This window comes from Muscardinus avellanarius (genome assembly GCF_963383645.1).
Source record: "Muscardinus avellanarius genome assembly, chromosome: 3".
NCBI lineage: Eukaryota > Metazoa > Chordata > Mammalia > Rodentia > Gliridae > Muscardinus > Muscardinus avellanarius.
The window spans coordinates 27,595,765-27,614,422 of record NC_137788.1 but is presented as its reverse complement, the minus strand read 5'-3'; the positions used below and the strand labels follow the sequence as shown (position 1 = coordinate 27,614,422).

General features: G+C 47.9%; 2 protein-coding genes across 2 annotated transcripts in view; one reads left to right on the top strand and one right to left on the bottom strand.

Moving 5' to 3' along the window:
* The window catches only part of CSMD2 (CUB and Sushi multiple domains 2), a gene marked incomplete at both ends in the record, with an annotated part of 613,548 nt that overhangs the window by 231,332 nt on the left and 363,558 nt on the right, over positions 1–18,658 (top strand).
* HMGB4 (high mobility group box 4) overlaps positions 10,375–18,658 on the bottom strand; it is a gene marked incomplete at both ends in the record, with an annotated part of 32,516 nt that continues 24,232 nt past the window's right edge. Inside the window, one exon of the mRNA XM_080692690.1 lies at positions 10,375–10,451. Coding sequence (XP_080548816.1) covers positions 10,375–10,451 — 77 coding nt within the window. The remainder of the gene's footprint in view (positions 10,452–18,658) is intronic.

The window sequence follows — 18,658 nt, the reverse complement described above, 5'->3', positions numbered from 1 at the left end:
CTCTGCTGCTCTGAGCTTGGGAAGCTGAGGTCGGTCAGCAGCCGGCCTGCCCCCCGCGGGTCCAACTGAGCACAACAGGTTGTACTAAGCACTTCATCTGCAAGGAGGCCGGTGCCAGGACTGAAGGGCACTAGACAACAAAATGCCGTCCCGACCTCTCCCGAGATGCTGCCAGATGCTCGATGGCGCGACTAAGACAGATGGAAGGAGTTGTTCTGAGCCCGTCCAGAGGCCCCTCATTCTGGCAAGACCTAGCTCCCGGAAAGACGCTGGTTCATTCAGAATGTTCGAGCCTCTGTCTTTTCCTTTGGCCACCAAGGTTGCTCGGCTCACTCTTCTCTTGGCTGACCCAGCCTCTGACTTCTGTTTTGTCTTTCTCTTGCATCCTGAAGCTCTTCCCAGATTTTAAGGACTGGCCTGAGTCTGCGGTTCTTTTCCTGAGCTCAGACTTCCTGTAATTTCAGCTTTCCTGGACCAGTGCTTGGATTCGATCCCGAGGGCTCACCAGGGAAGCAGGATTTAGATAGAAAACTAGCATTTGACAATCCAGTGAACTAGAAAAATGAATGTATTGGCCCCAACTGTCTGAGTCATTTGGGAAGAGAGAGGGCAGGGTTCATGTGAACAAGACAGGGAAGCTGCATGGAGGAGGGAGACCTCTAGCATCTCTGGGCACTTCCCATCCTAGCATCTCCAAGAATGGTCCATGCTGCTGCTCCATGCCCCCTCCTCCTGTCCACTCCCCACCTACTACGCCCAGCCTTCCCCTCAAACTGTTCACATTCCATCAACAGAGAACACCCTTGCCCCGCCCCACCCCAAACATTGCCACTTTCAACTGCCAACACCGGATGCTATTTTCCTATCCCATGTTCCTGGACATTTCCCAGTACGGTATTTTGATTTCCTCCTGTTGAAGCTTGCCTGTCTCCGCCTTCACACTTCTCTTTCTGACTCATCTTGGACCTGTCTGGCCAGTCCTTCCTCCCCTCTCTCCTTTGATGTCCCCAAGGCTCCTTTCTTGCTCTATGGCTCTGCTCATTTCTCACATTCATCCTGAGTATTCATACCTGCTTTCGTGGTTTCAGGTACCACCTGTTTGTTTTGACTGTCAAGTCTGGCTCTCCAGCCCAGCTTCCCCTCTGAGCATCAAACTATAGCACCGGGTAGACAGCCCCGCCTTGATATGCCACCAATATCTCCTGCTCAACCTGTCCCAACTTTGCTCATAATTGACCTCTAAAATGGCCAGAGTTTGTTTTTATCTGTAGTTTATGGCACGACCCTCTATCTAATTATCTAAAAACCTGCCAGTCATCCCTATTTAATCTCTGCCTCACCAGCCCCATTCAATTAATTGCCAAATCATCCCGATGGACCTCCTGCGACATGCCTCCCATCCTTGCTGCCACTCCCTGACTTCAGCCCATCATCTTTTTCTTCTTTGTGGGTTTTGATAGCCTCCTTCCTGATCTCCCAGCATCTCTGCACCCTTGGATTCTTCCTCCCCACTGCTATCAGAATGGCTTAATTAAAATTCAGCTCTGACACACTAAGCCCCAGGCAAAAGCTTTCAATCATCTTCTGTTGTCTAACAGAATACAATCCAGGCCCCTGATAGAGCATACAAGACCCTTCTGGACTAACCCTTGCCTACCACCCTGGTCTCATTCTTGCCACTTCCTTCTTCGAATCTCTTTAACCCTAAGTCTCATCAGTGTAACAACAGAAAGGAATATTTTCTACTCATATGTCATGGGTCAGGAGATGACTTGCTCAGAGCCACAGAGTCAGTAGCCACAATATTGTGGTCATGCACAGGTAGATATCCAGGCTCAAGGGGGGACTCCACCATCTGGTAGCTGTACCCTCTGGTGTATGTGGCCTTCTCCGAAGCCACAGCAGGGGAAGTGAATGGAGAACCCAACATGAGCTTTACATTACTGTAGCCCAGATAGGAAACTTATCGCTTCCAAGTTGTATTTCATTGATCAGAAATTGCTATGTGGTCTAGACTAGCTGCAAGGGAGCCAGGAAATGCAGATTAGTGGATTAAATGCTTGGTAATCCAACCTTTCTACCATACCTTGGGCTTCAGCCAATAAGCTGCCCTGGCTCCTGTCAAGGGCCTGCCCCTCACCTATGCTCCAGATCTTATCTTCCCCCAGACTTCTCTATTCAATGCACCCTCTCTTTCATGCATCATCATTTTTTTTCTTTTTTGAGTACTCTTAACAGCATAGAGATGTGTTCTAATATCTGCTATCTAAAATCCAAACAAAAAGAACACCCACCAAAATCTCCACTGTCCCCATTCCAATCAGCTGCCCTCCAATTTCTCAGCCACCATCAGTACCGAGACATTTCTAAGTTCCTGCCCAATCTTGCCACTAAAACAGACCTCGCTGGTGACTTTCAAGTGGTCAAAACTAATGCCATGTCTCCATCCTCCTCTGACGTGGCATCTTGGCAACACGTGGCACTGGTCATCTGCTCCTCTCAAACCGTCTCCTTCTCTTGGCTATCATAAAAGCACACAGCCCACTGGCCGCTATGGCCATTTCTTCTAAGTCTCCTCTGCTTTCTTCCCTAGGACTTAGCCTTGGTCCTGGGACCCTCCTCTTCTCCTCTTTCTCAGGTAACCTCAACCAATTACAGGTTGCTTTCCCATATCATGTATATGCCAATAGCATTCAATTTAAAGCATTTAACTTAAAAGTTCATCCCTAATGGGTCTTCTGAGCTCCATGTATATTAATAGGAAACTCAGAATGAACATGGCCAAAGCAGACGTCTATTTTTTCAATGTGATAAAATATACATAACATAAAATTTACCATTTAACCATTTTAAGTGTTCAGTTTAGTCACATTAAACACTTTGGATCACTACTAACCATCTCTAGCATTTTTTTTTCACCTTTCTAAACTAAAGCTTCAGATCCACTAAGTAATAACCTCTAGTAGCCAATGCCCACTTTCTGTTTTATAAATCTGACATTTCTAGGTACCTCATCTCAGTGGAATCCAACAATATCTGTTCTCTTCTTTGACTTATTTCTCTTAGCATATGTTTTATTGGTTCACATATGTTATAGCATGTGTCAGAATTTAAGTTCATTTTAATGCTGATTCTGTTGTATGTTTATGCCATATTTGCTTTACCTACTTGTCTACTGATGGACATGTGGCTTGTTCCTATTCAGTTTGGACTTCTCATCCCCTCCCTACCTGTCATCTCTTCCTCTCTCAGCTGTCTCCTCAACTTCCCACATCTCTCTACTCCTAAGAGGAAACTGTTTCTACCTGTTCTGTGCCACCAGCATCTTTGGGCTGCTCGGTGTCCTGCATCCCTGTTTCTACACTCCCTCCCCGCTTAATCCCCCTCCATGTGAGAGTGACTTGGGATTTTTAATCAAGTCAGGTCTCTTCCTATTTAAGGCCAACAGCTCCCCATCACAGTTCACATAAAATCCTACAGCAGGACTGCATTGTGTAATCACTGCTGTCTCCCTGACTTCAGAGTGTGCCTGGCCAGTGGCTGAACTCACTTCCATCTTGTCCCTCGATGGGCTAAGCAGGTCCCTCCTGGGTCTCCATACTGGCTTAAGATTCCCTTCCTTCAGAGTCTTCAGCTATGGGCTGAAGATGTAGCTCCGAGGTACAGTGTTCATCAAGGCCCTGGGTGCAGTCCCCAGCACAGCCAAAAAAAGAAAAAAAAAGTCATCAATTTTTTTCCCTTCAAAGCTTAAAAAAGAAAAAAAAAAAGACCTGGCTCTTTTGAAATGCAGAATTTAATTCAAATTTCTCCTCCCAGAATGCCCTCCCTTATCCAGGCCGTGTAAAGTAGACCCTCATTCTCTATTTTTATTTCAGGCACTTGTCAATACCTGGTATTTTTGCGCTCACTGGTGTATTTATCTTTTGCTGTACCCTTCTCCTCCCCACCACTGTCTGTGGACCTACGAAAAGCCTCAAATGCAGGGCTTGGCACATAGTAGGTCTCCAGGGTTGAGTTATGTGGAGGACAGATCTGTTCCCAGCTAGCCAGTAACACGGTCCTGTGGCTAGTCACAAAGGTTAACATGGAAACTCTCTACCGAGTATTTTAAGTAATAACCTTCCTGGGGGACATTTGCAAATTAGCAATGACTCTTGCTGATTACTCCTCCTAAACTCAGTCTGATTAATAATTAATCAGCAAACTGCTTGGCCAGAGAAGGCTGATCAGTGCTAGAAAAGATCTTAAATTATGCAAGTCATTTGGCCAGTCTTAAAAAACAAAGTAAAAAAGGAAGAAAACGCTCAGCGGTCGGCGGGACTGGAGAGGTTTGATTGCAGCGTGAGTGAGGGAAGGTTTCTCGGTTGTTTGTTTTTCCTTTTTGTCTTTTGTCCCCTTTTGACTAAGAAATCAATTAGGCTCCAGCTTGCAACCTCGGAGCGAGACTGTGCGGCACAGAAATAGAAATGTGTTAAATATCACTTTCTTTTTTATTCCTTTCCTTCAAAGGAGTTTTGGTCTGGGAGGCAGAGGTTAAAATTAGCCAGTTTGCTAAGCAAATGCCTGTCTGGCACCTGATGTCAGCTTCTGCAGCCACGTCACTTCCAGCCATCCCCTCACTTTCAGCAGGAGCCACAGCGCAGCATGGCCGGGCCCCGCGACCAGCGGGTCAGATGTGACGAGCAACCGCCCCGGGGTGGGCAGGGAATCAATTTGCCAACCACCTGTCCCACCAGGAGTCCTTATAGTTCTCTTTGCGTCCTGCCTCCAAGCCCCAGACAGAGAGACAGGAGGAAAGGCAATCAGAGGGCGAGACAGACTCCCTGTGGTCAGGCCTGCACCCTTCAAGCGCTGAGGTCCCCTCGGAACCCGCAGCCTGCAGCCTCCATCCTCAAAGCTGGTCCTGCATGTGGCTCCATCTTCCTCTTCTCTAGATTCCTCTTCTGGTCGTCAGAGACCTGGCTGAGGGGAGACTCAGAGAAAGCAGAGGGGCCCACTGATGTTGACCCCTGGGTCAGAGAGAGGTGAGGGAGGCAGGCTTCCATGCAGCCCCGATGGCCATCAGAACCCTCCTGGTGACAAGGTGATGCTGTAGAACAATGAGTCAGAAAGATGCCCTGGGTGGGTGGGACCAGGCATCAGTATTTCTAAAGCCCCCACTGTGGGATCCCAGTGTGCACCGCAGTGCAGAGCCAAGTGACAGTGACAGAGGGTAGGACTTTGTCTCCATTGCCCTAAACCTGCCCATTCCCAATCCTCCATACTGGTCATCACTGTTTGGGGTCTCTCTCTCTCTCTCTCTCTCTCTCTCTCTCTCTCTCATCATATATGTAATACTTAGGGCCTTTTTTGTATGTGTGAACCCAGGGGCATTCTACCTCCGAGCTACACTCCTAGCCCTATTTTTTGTTCTTTATTTAGAAACAGGGTCTCACTGAGTTGCAAGGGCCTCACTACTAAGTAGCCGAGCCTGTCTGTGAACCATGATCCTCCCGTCTCAGCCTCCCATATGCTGGGATTACAAGCGTGTACCACTACATCCAGCCAGGGCTTTCTTTTTGCGATTCTGCATATAAGTAAGATAGTGCGATGTATTTCTTCTGTGCCTGGCTTATGCTGCCAGAAGCAGGGGATGGGTAACTATGTGAGAGGATGGACTGGTCAGTTTGTTCCATTTTGAGATACGTATCTGCATTTATCCATTTATCTTAACACATCACATTGATTACCATAAATATACATAATACTTTTGGGGGGTTTTATTTTGGCCCTAGGGATTGAACCCAGGAGCATTCTACCTCTGAGCTACACCCCCAGCCCTTTTTCATTTTTTAATTTTGAAACAAGGTCTCTGTAAGTTGCTAAGAGTCTCACTAAGTTGCTAAGGCTGGCCTCCAAACCTGCGATCCTCCTGTCTCAGCTTCCCGTTACTTGGTCATGGATTTATAGGCATGTGCTATCACACCTGGCTGTGACATTTATTTTTTAAAACAGATAAACACAAAGGCAAATATCTACTGATCACGCCTATGATTGAACTGAGACCATCACATACATTGAACAGCATTATAAGCCATGTTCCATTGACTTAGGTATTAGTATACCCATCTTACAGATAAAGAAACTGCGTCTCAGAGACTTAACTTCCTCCTCCCTCTGCTCTCCTCTCTAGCTGGGTTTTCCCATTTGGCTCCTTCAGCAGATCCTAGGTCAGCCTTTCCTAGGACCACCCCTTGCCCTTGGAGCAGACACTGGTGCGCAGCCTCTGCTCACTTGCCTTTGTCCCGCTGTCCCACAACTGCCAGGGGTGCTACCATGTTCTAGAGCACCGGTGGGTCAGGCATGATGCTTAGTGTGCAGTATCTCATTCATCCTTATGAAACCGTGGTGAAGAATGCACCATCATCTCTCTTTTTCAAGTGGAAAAGCTAAGACACCAAGACATGAACCCTGCTAAGCGTTGCACAGCCAATGAGCATGTGAGTCGCCAGGGATGAGCGTCTACACCAGCCTCCTCTGGACTCTAAACCCTGATCCCCCCCCCCACGCACACCCCACTTCTGCTACTCTGGGCTCTGATTCATTTTTCTGTTCTGACACCAAGAAAGATAACGTGGAACTTGGCTTTCAGTGTCAAAGTCGGGCTCCGATACCAATTCTTCTGCCAGCTACCCGTGTGACCTCGGTTAACTTACCCTCTCAGGGCCTTACATAGAGTTACAAGAAATAATTTGGCTTGGCAGACTTTGAACAGGCCCAGCTTTTCAATCCTGCGTGTGTCTTTCCTCTGACCTTGTATGGCTGTAGCACCTGGAAAGGCCCCCGCCCCTCAGTCCCCCTGCTCTCCGGCTTCCGAGCATGCGCTCCAGGCAGCCAGCAGCACAGAGCTCCCTCCACAGGCTCTGGGTGCTGTGGTCCAGCCTCTGCAGCTGAAGGGCCAGGGAGGCAGCCTCAGGCCGGCCCAGGGTGGAGGTTGCAGCAGGGGGTTGTCACGTTCTCCTGTTCCTCCTGTGACCAGGCCGCTCTGAGATCCCAGGGCTATTTGGCAGCCTCCTAAGGGTACAGGGAGAAAGTTGTGGCTTTGACTCTTCTGAGCAAGTCACTCCCCTTTCTGAACTTCTATGCCCTAGTTTCATGAGGCAGGTGGCAAGTCCCCGCAGCTTCTCCCTAGCTCGCTGGAACTTGAGGCCTGGTTCGTGGAGACTTTCTAATTTTTTCATGTATAAACACAATACCACACGTTCCCCTCCAGCAGCATCTGTGCCCTAAGGTGATGTTTGTGCCACTGGGAGGCTTGGGAGCAGAAAGGACAAGGGCTATTTGTGGAGTGCCCGCTAGCACCTGCTTCCTTTGCTCTAAGCAACAGTAAGAAACTGGGGTTCCTCGGGGCCATGTGGCCAAGGTCACAGAGCTTCAGAGTTGTAGACTGGACCCTGCTTGTTCTCCTGACCTCTGTCTCTTTCTGCCACCCTGGATCTCGGGGGTGGGAGAACTTGTGTGTCTCCTGGGAACCCCGGGGAGGCCTCTTGCTGTGGCCTCCACTCTGGGCCAGCTCCTTCGTCCTGCTGCTGTTTTGCTGTTGTGCCCCTTGGTGGTAGCATCAGGCCTCCTCGAGGCTTCGGGGCTACCTGCTGCCAGCTCCCTGGATGCCTCCCCAGCCAGCCAGCTGGGGACAGCCTGCCACCAGCCTGCCCCTTTCAGGAGAGCCCTGTCAATGTAGACAAATGGCCGGTGTCATTTAACCACGTCCTTTTTTATTGCTGGTCTGCGGCCTGAGTTGTCCAGATAACCTGCTTCATTTAGTGTTGTCTTCATGGTGCCACCAGAGTCCCCAGGCAATGACAGCCCAGCCTTTGCCCCAGCCAGAAGAGTCGCAGGCAGGCCTGCTCCCGACTGGTGTCTGCAGCCCGATTGCCTCACACAATTATTGGGATCTGTCAGGCTCCATCCAGTGATGCTTTGCACGGAGCCCAGGTGTCCCTCATGCCTTGCTCTGAGTTGGGGATGACATCCCTGACGCTCACCCGGCCTCTGCCCTTCCTGCACCAACCTTCTGCACCCCCCCTTGTTGAGGCTGTGCCCTCCTGAGTGCCCCTGAGGGTCCCTGGACCCCTCGGCTTATGGTTACCCACCCCAGCCCCTTCCCCAGCTCCACCTCCCCCTGGTGCCTCAGCAAGTAATTACCTTCACAAGGAAGTTGACAAGTCTCTGGCGACTCCTGGCCCGGCTGGAAAGGATTCATTATTCTGTATCTGGAAATAACCAGCCCCATCAGCGCAGGGGCTGCGATAACACCAGAGGAAAACTTCTCTATTCAGGGGAATTAATTAGGATTCCTTATTAAAGATCCAATTAGGCAAAAGGGCATTTTTATCTGTGATAGTCAGCTGCTCTTATTTTTCTAAAGCTATAACTCCAAGTTTTTTTTTTTTTTTTTAAAGGGGGCTGTGAGTTTCTCCAGAACAATTCCCTTCTTACAGGGCCAGTTACGTCTTCATCAGGATGTGAAAATAGATTTTCTCATTCAATTTGCAATGCTTTATCTCTTCGCAGTCCGGTAATGACTCCACTGTATCCCTTCAGCAAGAGCCGCAGCTCAGAGGGGGACTGTGGGAAGAGGGATGTTTGATCAGGACTGAGCGGGAAATGGCATTTTTTTAAGCAACCCGATGCTGTGGGCAGGCAGGAAATGCCGGCTCTGCCGTGTGCAGTCTGTGTGAGCTTGGGCAAGTTGCTGTACCTCTCTGAGCTCAGTTTCCTTCTTTGCAAATCTATCTCCCAGGGCTTGGGTAAGGATTGAGAGTAAATGGATGAACTATAGGAAAGCGGCTGGGGCCTGAGGTGTAGCTCAGTGGTAGAGCACTTGCTTTGCAGGTATGAGGCCCTGAGCTGATCTCAAACTCTGGAAAGAAAGGAAGGAAGGAAGGGAGGAAAGAAGGAAGGGAGCAAGCCTAAGAACCTTCGTGGCCTTGGGCTAGCTGACTTCTGAACTTGGGCTTACTCATCTAAGGGATGAGAGGGAACCCCTCTTCCAAAGAGCCTGTGGGAAGCTTAAATGAGATAACTATAAATGCACCTGCCCCCAGACAGTGAATAGTCACACCTCTTGTCAAGCCGGAGTCACCTCATTTGGCATGTTTCTCCAGGAGGCTCTGTGAGGTGTCCTGGAGAGAGCTGTTCCCGCACTCCACCTGGAGTGAATTCACTCACTTTGTCCTAGGTGGGGATGTGGACAAGTTTAAAGTATAGCGGAGGCTCAGCCTCCAGGTGCTACATCACCCGGGGTGTCCTCAGTGGCTCCCAAAGGAAGCAGTGCCTGGTGGGGAGAGGTGTGCCCTCAAAGGAAGTTGTGCCTGGTGGGGAGAGGTGTGCCCTAGCTTGGGCCTCCTGTCCCTACGGTGTAGACAGGCACAGTGCACATCCGCAGGTTTATATTTGCACTCCTAAATAAGGCAGCTGAAGCTCAGTTCATCCAGCGGAAGAGAAGACCTGGAGAAATAACGGCATCCCAGCAAGTTCTGTAGAGAATGTGTTTTCCAACTGCCTCATTCCATAGATGAGGAAACTGAGTCCCGGGATCACTGAGCAAGTGAGTGACAGAGGAAACCCAAGCCCTTCAAGTCAGACAGACCAATCTCCATGGCATCTGAGGTGTTCCCGCACTGAGGAGACCAGAGCAGCGCCCGCAGGGTCTGCGTCCACAGAAACCTACCTGGCGCCAGGCTCCCGTCCTGCTTCTAGTTGCTTGCGTCTTGCGCCTCAGCTGACCTCATCGAGGATCCGCTTTGACCCGTGGTTCTTCTTCTTCTCGCCGTCTTTCAGTATCACTTTGACCTCTGACCCCGAGCCTTCTGCCATCCCTGGGCCCTGACCCCCTCTCTCACTCTCTTACTGATTCCTGCAGCCCCTGGCTATTTCTTAGACACCAGGCATGCTGTTCCCTCCAGCTGAAAGCCTTCTCCCTCCCTATGTGTTCCTAGGACTTGTGCCCTCACCTCTTGCAGCTGTCACTTCTGAGGTCATCTTCTGACCTCTGAGGTGCCTCAGCAAGGCCTTCCCTGAGCACCTATTTAAGATGACAAGCACCTCTTTCCACTCTTCAAAGTGTGTCTTCTCAGCTGGGCCCTGCACCTAACGGTGCCCAGCACGCAGGGAGCCTACAACTCAGGGGTTCTAACCCCACTCCTCGGCTCCAGCCCCAGAAGTTTTATTGCTTGATAACCATCTTCTTCATTCTCCAGATTTGTAAACGGAGGCACAGGCAGGTGGCATTGATTTACCCAAGTCACCCAGGGACTTAGTATTACAGGAGTGACGCCCAGGGTGATTGTGATCGGAGGGTTCTTCATGCCTCTACCCAGTTTTCTCTGGGCCTCAGGTGTGGCCTCCCCTGGTCTTTTCCTCGGGGTTCACAGAGGCCTCCAGGATGTGGCCACGTGCAGGACCCAGATCTGCTTCCCAGAAACAGATTGTCCTGCTGTAAAAACACGCTGGAAGAGAATGAGGTCTGGGCTGAGAACCAAGAAATCCTCTCCCCCTGCCTCCCTGCCTGGCCCTCCACTCCCCCCTGCCAATTCCCCCATCAAATAATTCCTGATAATGAAGTTAGGATGATTCATTGGTTTTCTGATGAGCGTGAATTCATCATCAAAATCTACATATTTCAATCCCCTGATATGTGCTCTCAGATTCCTAACCTGATTAATATGTAAAGTGCTTTATCCCGTGACTTAACAAGAGCAAACCCAGCTTGGTTTTAGGGACCCGTGGAGCTCCTGGCCTCTGGGGTCTAGGGACTTGTGGGAGCTGTTGAGAGAGAGAAAAGGAGCTCACCAGGGGGTTGGGTCAAGGGGTCAAGGTGGCAGCGGGCCCATCCGGGAGGGGAGATGGCAGGAGGGTCAGACCCCGGGACCTCTGTGCCCTACAGCTTCAGACCGCCCAGTCTCATGGCCTCAGAAGATCTGGCCACAAAGTTATTCAACATTCACCACCCTCCAAGCCCTTGGGGGCTGGAGACAGTCTGCCTGTGTCTGGGAACCCAAATGGGAATGGGATGCAGCACCCCCTTTCTAAACCTTTCTGAAGGGACACTCATTGGTGTGCCTCTCTTCCAAGGCCACCTAAGTCATTTCCCCACACCAGTCTCCACAGCTCCCCAGAGGCTCAGAAAGCAGCCTTGAACCTTCTTCCACAGCCCCTGCTGCTGGGACGGGGACTGGGGCGGCCAACCTCTGGTCCTACCTAAGATTCCATCAATTTAACATCCAGCTCCTAAACCTCTCTCACCTCACCTCACCTGCTCTACAACTCCCACCCAGATTCTGCTCTCAGCCCGCATGGCCCACCATTGGCCCACGCCTGCTAGGACTCACACTTTTGCCTGGTACCCCACACAGGGCCAATATGCACTTCTCTTGTCTTTAACACACACACACAGACACACACACACAGACACACATAGAGACACACACAGACAGACACACACACAGACACACACACACAGACACACACAGAGACACACACAGACACACACATATACCACACACACATACACACACAGACAGACACACACACAGACACACACAGACACACACACAGACACACACAGACACACACACAGACACACACACAGACACACACACAGACACACACACAGACAGACACACACACACAGACACACACACAGACACACACACACACAGACACACACACACAGACACACACACAGACAGACACACGCACACACACACTGTGTGGAGTGCCTTAGATGCTGATGAGGAGAGGCTGTTTTCCTAGAGGGCTGTAGAGTCAGACTGGGCTTAGGCCCAAGTTTTGGACCTGGAATTTAGCCTCTCTGGTCCTCTATTTCTTTAGCTTTAAAACAGAGCTGTTGGGAATAATAATGTGTATCTGTCAAGGCTGCTGTGAATTTCAAATTAGCCCTAAGCAGTGTGTCTGGCACACAATATACAGATAGATATCATTCCTACCATCCCGTTAACCCCAGCTGGGGGCAGCTATCACCCCGTTTTTCTGATGTGAATGTGGAGTGCAGAGACACGAGGCTGATGATGTGGTTGAGCGGACCAAGGCAGCTCGTCTCCCTGGAACTCTTGAGAGAACAGGACTGGGATTCTGCAGAAGATGGGGGTGCTTTTTCCTGAGAAGACTTGCCCTGCAAGAGATGAGGACCCAGGAGGTGACCTGGATGTCCCACCCGGGCCGAAGCCTCAGAGCAGGGCTGCTCTGTCATGCATCTGCTCCTGGAGCTCTTACTCCTGATCAAGCTGTGTCCTGGTGTATGTTTCCAAAAAGCAGACCAGAGACAAGGGTTCCAGTGTATAGTTTAGTGGGAGGTGCAGGACACACTCATAGAGAACGATGCTATCCAGACAGGGCCAGCAGCCACTGCAGCCTGTGTGATCCCACAGCTCCCACAGTGGGGGTGAGGGATAGAATCCCACAGGAAACTCTGGAAACTGAGGTCTGCAGGACATCAGTCTTAGAATTGTCCCACCTATCTGGGCGTGGTGGCGCATACTTGTAATCCCCGCGTTTGGGAGGTGGAGACAGGAGGATCACGCAGGTTTGAAGCCAGCCTTGCTGGCTTAAGAGACCCTGTTTCCAAATAAAAAATATAAAAATGGGTCTGGGAGTATAGCCCAGAGGTAGAAGGGTTTCCAGGAATCCCAGTACCACCAAAAAAAAAAAAAAAAAAAAAAAATTGTCCCACCTAGGGAATGAGGAAGCTGGGGTATTGATGTACTAATCTCTGAAAGTCACTGAATGAGTGCTGCTCCTGGTTGGGGGAGGGTTATTTATGAACTCTGCAGCCCTTCTAGGCTGCTGTCTGCCTGGGCAAAGTGGCCTAGGGATAAAAAGCTCCTGGGTGCAGGGACACAAATGCTGGTAGCTGGCAGTGAGGCCTCCCTCCTAAAGACCAAGGATTCAGGGTGTGGCTCTAGCTGCACCTGCTACAGATGTGAAGGTGTAGAAAGGGGTGTGGAGATGAAATGACAGAGCCGTGACCCTGGGGCTCAGGTGCACTACACATGACCCTGGGAATAAACATCTCTCCTTCTTCCTTGATGAGCCACGGAATCCTCCAGAGGAGACGATGGCTCTGAAGAGCAGGTACGAGGCTAGGGCAAAGCTGTCATTCAGGGAGTCCATTGCTGTGGCCCTCCCCATCCCCCCAGCATCACACAATAGCCCTGAAGACCCCTCGGGGCAAGAGGAAGGATAGACCCAGACTGAGGGTCTTTTGTGGTCTCCTGCCCTTCTAAGAGGATGCAGCCTTCAGGACCCAGAACCAATTACCAGAAGATGCTGGGGAAGGGCAAGGCACTCTGCTACTTAGCAATTGGCCATTGAGATTTGGGAATTAGGGATGTAAAGCCAGGTTTGTAAAGTCACAGAATGGTAAGTTCTATGGATTTAGGTAAAACACACACACAACACACATACACACAAACAAACACACCAATTATTTACTGAAACATGAGAGAATCTGCAAACAACATTCAAATATTTTTGGAAGGCTTATTTTTCCAGGCTGTGCTTGAGTGAAGTCGCGTTTTTTCCCGGGTCGTAGGCACCGGAGGTGAAGTCACAAAGAGCTCGCGCATAGATGAGCAGGACCGCCCACCCGGGGATTTATTTAGACGTGCCCCAGCTTTCCCTTCATCAGTTTCTAGAACCACCATGAGATGTTTCAGAACTCAGCCTGGAGAGAAAGAAAGGGGCTCAAGGTTTAGACACATTCTTTTCTAAAGTTTTTGGGTGGAAGTTCCTTCCTGCTTCTCTTCCCTCCTTTGCCTGCTCACACTCTTTGCCTGGGAGGCCCCAGACCTGGACTCAGACAACCATTGGGCAGCCTTGGCCAGCGATACATCACTCAGTATTCCCATCCACAAGGGAGGCACAATAATACTCAGAATGGTGCTTAGGAAACAAACGGTATACAGCATGTGCTCAGTAAGAACCACCCCCCACCTTTCTTTTTTCTAAGTAATTTTAGTTCTCTCTTTGAATTCCTTTCCCTTCCTCAGCCATTCAGATTATCCCAGGCAGAGACATAACCCAGATGTTTCTACTGATGTGGAGGTTGGATGGATGGATAACCTGATGATCCATTCACAATCATAATAAAGCGTCATCAGTTTATGGCACACATACCATTGTGCTGGGAACACCCCATTAATCATTTTTAGCAAGCTTACGTGAGCCCTTTCACGAGACCCATTTGCTCTTGTTCCTAACTGCATTGGGTTATTCACGCCCCGCACGCGTGCTCGAGTCAGCGTAGGCCCCGCGTAAGCGGAGCCTCACTCCCTGCCTCAGAATCACCCGACCCGCCTCTCCTCTGCAGGGAGGGAAAGAGCAATTATTTCACCAAATTGGTTTCTAGCAAAAAAAGAAACAGAATTTAAAAAGAATAAAAGGATTTGCTTTCTTTATATCCATTATAAACGTAAGGCATGATTATCAAAGAAAATTTAGTAAACAGAGAAACACTAGGTAAGCTCGCATGCGTGAAGATTTATGATGCGTTTTCTTCCATCTTTTTCTAGGTACAACTTTGTTTTTAACTTAAAAAGCCTTATTCATGGGATGTATATGTGTGTACGTGCACGTGTGTGCGTGTGCGCATGTGTGTGGAGTGTGGTGTGTATCCACTTTTGTTATTTAAAAAATAATTTATGCACATTGTGAAGAATGCAAAACCCAAGAGGATAGAATAAAAATCTTAGGTTCTATGTATGCTAACTCCATTGTCCTCCCCACAAACCAATGTTATTAACAATCGGTATATAGCTGCGTAGACCTGTGTACTGCTGCGTTTACACACACACCCACTGAATGGGAGTTGAACACAAATGCGTCCTTCTGCAGCTTGTTTTTAAATTACATGTTAGGTCTTTTTCTATGTCAACATACAGCAGTCCCATTGTTTTTGCCAATCGCCAAATACTGCCTTCTCTCGCCATTTCAAACAACGCTACAGTTAACACGATTGTGCATTTAACTCAGGTGCGCATAGAAGCAGTCACAGGATAGTTTCCTTAAAGTGGAATTTCTGGGTCAAAGTATGCATTATTTTTAAATTTAGATTCTGCCAAAATGTATTCCAAAAAGGATGTGCCATTTTAAGGTTTCCGTCAACTATGTATGAGACCGGCTTACTTCCCTAACTCCTTCCTGAAGTAAACTTTGGTTATTTTTACCCATCTCCGTGGGTGAACAATAACATCCCATTCAGCTGAGAACAGAGGCACTGCCATTGTCCTCGCACTTGGGAGACTGAGGCAGGAGGAGCACTGAAGCCCAGGATTTCAAGACCAGCCTGGGCAATATAGTGAGACCTGTTCTCAACAGAGAAGTGAACAAAAAAACCCATCTCATTCTTTTTTTGATTTCTACAACTAATCGCGTAGCTGATAATCTCTTCATGTGTTTGTGGAAATTTTTATTTTATTCTCTGAATTCTCTATCTGAACTCCATTTTCCGTTGGGCTGTGTGTGTCTTTCCTATTGATTTGTAGGAGCTCTTTATATATTTTGAATATTAATATATATTGTAAAACATTCTATCCATCAGTGACTCGTCATATAGTCTTGTTTTATTTTTCCTCGTAGAAGAAATTTTAAATGTTTATGTGATAAAATCACTCAGCCCCCCAGTTGGATTGCATGAAACTCCTGCGATTTGTCGAGAAATACCTCTTTACGTTATAATTATTAAACTAGTCTTCTCTTTTTTTCTAGAATGCTCAGAGTTTTACCTTTTCTTAACTTTTTAAACTGTCTGAGTCATAGTTTTGCGCCAGGTTTGAGCTATAGGTCTAGATTTTAGTTACAGATGATTATTGAATTATTCTCACATCTGTCCTTTCTGATTTGAGATAGCCCTTTATCACACACTAAGGTCACATCTCTCCGTGGCTGTCTGGGCATTCTCTTACAGTTGATTTGTCTACTATTTCTGTGCCATGAGCATATCATTTTAACTTTACCATAGTTCTATAGTAGTTATAGTTTTTCAGCAGGAAAAAAAGATCTCCTCCTTCTTATTACTTTTTTAAACATTTTCTCATTCATGTGCGTTTAGTTTTCTAGGTGGGTTTGAGAGTAATTTTTTTCAGATTTTCTCCCAAAGAAATACCACTGTGGTTCTTGTTGGAATTTTACTGGATTTGTAGATTAATTTGGGGAGAGTCGACATGTTTATGAAAGTGAGTCTTTCTCTCCAGGACTCTGGATGCGCCTCAATGTCCGAGTCTTTTTCAGTGATCAGTTGAATGCTTTAACTTGTATGGTTTTTAGCATGTGGGTCTAGTAAATCTCTCGCTCAATTTCTGGGTGTTTTCATACTTTTTCTTGTTACTGCAAATAGGACCATTTTGCCATTGCATTCTCTAATTGTTTATTGTTGGTAAATAAGAAAGCTATTGATTTTTGTATATTTCTTACTAAACTCATTAGTTCAAATAAGTTAAAAGTTGATTATTTTAGATTTTCAGGGTTGGACAATCCTATTAGATACAAGTAACATAATTTTGTTTCTTCCTTTCCAATATGTGTGCTTTTTTTTTTTTATCTTTTTCTGTTTTATTTTGTTCGCTCTGGGCTTTTTACCCAGCTACTGCCTCCATAACTGTATAAAAGAGGAGTAATAGGTTTGGCCACTCCAGGATTTCTGCCTAAGAGGAATTTAAAGGCAAGCACCGCTTGTTACTAAATTCTCTACGACAGATCAATAAAAGCAGCAAAATATCTAGAGACATTTTTATCCCCATTCTAGATAATACTGAGAAGTCATATATTTTCCAAATTAAATGAAGTTATTATTATTTTCCTTTCACTCTGGAATGATTTGGAAGGGGCTGATGGAGACTAGATGGAAAACCGGCCACACTGGAAATGACCGTGTGGTCTGAGAAGCTCCCAGCACCCTCTCTGGATGACGGCATGTGTGGCTTTGCTTCCTGATCATTTCAAACTGACAGCATACACATTTCCTCTGTTTTTATAAACCTTTGCTCTCAAATATTTCATTCCATGGATATATCACGATTTACTTAACCAGTTTCTTTTTCTGTGGATATTAAGACTGTCTCTCGCTGTTCGTGTTATAAATAGTGCTCCAAAGACCATTTTGGTGTGTGCAAAGCCTTTTTTTTTTCCCCTGAATTTATGATTATTTCTTTAGGAGTGATTCCCAGAATGGATATTTTTTAAGACTCTTGATTCTCATTGCCAAATCGCTCTCTAAAAGCATTTGATCATTCTGCACTGCCACTGTCAGGATGCGAACGTCTAAGAAGTGGGACCTGGAAACGTAAGCATTATGAAATAGGTCATAGAAAGAAGAGAAGGGGCTTTGGAGTCAGGGTTTGGGTTGAGTTTGATTCAGTTTCCTCTAGTGAAAACCGGGCCATGTTTTTATTTATTTCCTTTCATTTCGTGGTTCTGAGGATCGAACCCATGGGTGTTCTGCCTCTGAGCTCTACCCCCACCCCTTTCTTTTTATTTTTTGTTTTGAATCAGGGTCTTGTGCTAAATTGCTGAGAGTCTTAACAAGTTGCTGAGGCTAGCCTCAAGCCTGCAATCGTCCTGTCTTAGCCTCCCAAGTATTGGGATTGCAGGTGTGTGCCACCATGAGTCATATTTTTAAAATGTAGCTTCTCTGGGTCTCAGTTTCTCTTCTCAACTAATACCTTCCACAGTTCTGCTGAGGGAAAATGTGCTGCTGGTGGCACTTGGCAGGACGGAGCTACAAACAGGAGTCACCTCCCTTTATTTGGGCTGCTTTCAGAGGTTTTTATTTTCTACCCAGCTTTGGAGACTTCCCCCGAGAAACAGGCTGCAATTAGGAATGACTTCTGTCCCTCAGCTGAGGCCTGCCTGCCAAGGGGGAAGCCCTTTCCCGAGGCTGCCTGCTGGCCCCAGCTGTAAACTCAGAGGCCTCTTATGTGGAAGAAACTCCCTTGGGCTGCCTGCCGTGGCCCGGTTTGTGAGCCGGCTGCTCCCAAACCCTACGGCCAGACCTCTGCAAAGAAAGATCAGCAAGCCCAGAATTCCCGAAGAAAACCATGGCCAGGGGCTCTAGAGAGGCCATCGCTCTGTCTCGAGATGCGCCAGCTGGGTCCTTTCTTGTATGGACATTGCACAGAGCAGGGTGATTGTTGCCTGTTCCCGTCTCTTGGTTACCAAGTCTCCAGTTCTACCTGCTAAACATCTATTTTCCCCTTTTCTGTCCCACTGACTTAGTCAGGTGCTCTCACACCTGCAACACCAAGGTCGGTCGCAACACCTCTACTGCCCTCCAGAGTTGCTCCCTGGAGTCCATATTCTAGTCTGGCCCGGTGAGAGCCTGCGGATGGCCATACCCAGCCAATGCCATTACTCTGCTGAAAACCCTTTGCTGGCTCCTGCCACCCATGGGTTAGAATCCAAACCTGCTTTAGCATGTGGGGCCCTCCAGCTGGCTACCACTTCTAAGTCCTACATTGCACTCAATCATGTATTTGGGAGGCGTTTAGTAAGAGTCAACAATCAGATTAGGGGCTGGAGTTATGATTTGTTTCATGCTAATGGATCCAGAATAAAAGGGGTATCAGATAACCCCTTTGGTTACTCTTTTCAAGAACTGAGG